The sequence below is a fragment of the Octopus bimaculoides genome, chromosome 30 (assembly GCF_001194135.2).
Source record: "Octopus bimaculoides isolate UCB-OBI-ISO-001 chromosome 30, ASM119413v2, whole genome shotgun sequence".
NCBI classification, from domain to species: Eukaryota; Metazoa; Mollusca; class Cephalopoda; order Octopoda; family Octopodidae; genus Octopus; species Octopus bimaculoides.
This window is the reverse complement of record NC_069010.1, coordinates 8,557,572-8,560,318: the sequence shown is the minus strand read 5'-3', so window position 1 is coordinate 8,560,318 and position 2,747 is coordinate 8,557,572. Positions and strand designations below refer to the sequence as shown.

The following is a 2,747-nucleotide window of genomic DNA, read 5'->3' as shown; positions in this document are numbered from 1 at the left end:
TATATATATATATATATATATATATGTATACATGCACACACACACACACGTATATATACATATGTATGCACATATATGCATGCATATACATGCATAAACATACATATCTATGCACATATATACCTGCATGTACATATATATAATGTGCGTGTTTGTGTGAATATATGCATTTACAAAACAAAATAAAAGATATAACTGTTGGTGCCTTACCTTAACTTTCTTGTTAGACAAATCCCGAAGGTATCCTCGTCTATTTAATGCTGTTCCAGGGGACTGTGGATAAAGGGATGGGGTAGAATTGGAAGGGGAAAGAAAGCGTGCCTTTGACCACAGCCGAGGCGAGAGCCGCGACAGCGCATGAGGAGGCCGTGGCGGCAACGTGAGTGACAGCTGAGGAGACGAGCAGGGTGACGTCGTTGGGGACACCTGTGGGGATGGGGACGCCCGCGGCGATGGGCTCGCCTGTGGTGATGGGCTCTTCTGTGCTGAACGGCTCGCCCGTGGGGACCGCTGAGGAGATGGGCGTAGGAAGAATTTTGATGATCGCTTTGGCGACGGCTGTGGTGACGGTTGTGGTGATGGCGTTGGTGATACCGTCAATGGTGACGGTACTTGTGGCACTGTCGACCGTGGGGCTAGAGGCAATGTCGTTGGACGTGGTGCATGTACTGGTGTTATTGGCGGTGAGGATGATGGCGTCTGTGTCGACTCCTCTTGTGGTAATGTCATTGGCAACGCCATCACCGGCAATGACGGGCTGGGCAGTGACGGTATTGACTCCGCCCGTGATGAAGATGTCATCGGGGGTGACATAGGTGACCCTGTCGGTGGGGACGGCGCTGTGGGTGATGATGGAGAGCCTGTCAATGACGATGCTGTCCCAGGTGTTGACGGTGAGTCCGAGTCCACCAATGAGAAAGACACCGTGGGTAGTGACGGTGAAACTGCCAGGGGTGACGGTACCCTGGGTGGAGATGGTGACCCCGTCAGAGGGGATGATGGCCTGGGAGGTAGCGACGACGAGGCCATTGGTGGTGTAACATCCATTGGGTTTATAATGACGGTACTTCAGGAAGATATGGCGACTACAGCGACGACGACGGCAACGACGGCAAAATCTGCCGTCGGATTTCAACGTTTTCGTTGACGCTGACGTAGAGTATTGATTATCCGTGCACGTAAGGTCAGTTTGTCTCGTCGGTTGGACAAGGTGGACGGTGGTCAGCATGACTGTCAATAACAACTCATCTGCTTCACTGCTGTTTCGTCTTGTTTTAAAGTCTTAATTAATACTATATTACCATCGTTAACATTCTTTTTTGAGGTGGTTAGTGTTGTTGCTACTGTGGTGGTAGGTGGTATTGATGTTGTGGTGGCGGCAGTGATGTGGATGGCGGTGGTAGTGGTGGTGGTGATGGTGTTGGTGGTGGTAGTAGAGGTAGTATTGATATTGTTGTAGTAGTAGGTTGTGGTGGTGGAGGTAGTATTAATATTCACTTCCTTATGGTGGTGGGGGTGATAGTAGCGATGGTTTCAATGGTATTGTCGTTGTTGTTGCTGATTGTAGTGGTGGTGGTAGTACAAGTGTTTGGTGGTGGTAGTGTTGGTAGTCGTAGTAGTGGTGGTGGTGGTGGTGGCAGTGATGTTGGTAGTTGTTACCGCGGTGTTACTGGCAGTGGTGGTTGTTCTGCTAACAGTGTTGCTGTTTATGTTGGTAGAGTTGGTGGTAGCACCAGTGGTATGGGTAGTGTTGTCGTAGGCGGTGGCGATGTTACAGTTTGTGTTGGTGTTTGCAGTGTAGCAACGACCGTGTTGATGTTGTTGCTCTTCTTCTTCTTATTATTATTATTATTATCCCCGTTATTCTTCACCTTTTTTTATAAACTCCTATCTCCTCAGCTCCGAATCCAACAGAACTATGACACTCCGGCCATGACCATCCCAGCTCATACCCTTATCTTTCTTTCCGTTATTGTCTTTTCCCCTCTAGCATTCATCCATAGATTCTCTGAGACGACATTGTCCAATGTCTTAAGCACTACCAAACATTCTCGATGACAAAACAAACTCTTAATCCAGTCGTATAATACAAGATTATCCTCAATGAAATAATCCTTCTGGTTTCCAAGGCACTAGTATGCGATTTCAAAGAAATTTAACTGCTATTTCTAGCAATCCAATTGTCCATGTAATGATCCCTTAGTTGGCTTCCACTGTTTCTTGTGGTTGTTGTTGCTGTTGTTGCTGTTGTTGTTGTTGTTGTTGTTGTTGCTGTTGTTGTTGTTGATGCTGTTGTTGTTGTTGTTGTTGTAGTTTCTGTTATTGTTGTTTTTTGTTGTTTTCCACAGCTGTTGTTCTTTGGTGCTGTTGTCTGATTCTGAGACTCTAGTTCTTTAATCACACTCCACGCTCCACGCTCTCACTCACACCCTCTTCACTCACGCTCACACTCACACTCACTCGCACCATCCGCACCTCACTCACTTACTCTGTCCTCCCACCCCACCCCCACACACATACGCGCGCACATACAGGCATGTGAACACCTAAACACGAACACACACATACCCACGCACAAACTTTTAACCGAAGGTATACACACACACACACACACACACACACACACACACACACACACATGCATACGGACATACATTAGTTTTCATATGCCCATACACGCAATGGTGCCAGCACTTTTACACACGCAGTCATATACATACACACACACACACATTCATATGTGTGAG

The 2,747-nt window shown here is 47.1% G+C and overlaps 1 protein-coding gene across 1 annotated transcript in view; it reads right to left on the bottom strand.

The window, feature by feature from the left end:
* LOC106873123 (H(+)/Cl(-) exchange transporter 7) overlaps positions 1-2,503 on the bottom strand; it is a 119,265-nt gene extending 116,762 nt beyond the window's left edge. The window contains exon 1 of the mRNA XM_052978149.1: positions 211-2,503. Coding sequence (XP_052834109.1) covers positions 211-1,047 — 837 coding nt within the window. The 5' untranslated portion in view covers positions 1,048-2,503. The remainder of the gene's footprint in view (positions 1-210) is intronic.
* Positions 2,504-2,747: the final 244 nt, after the last annotated feature.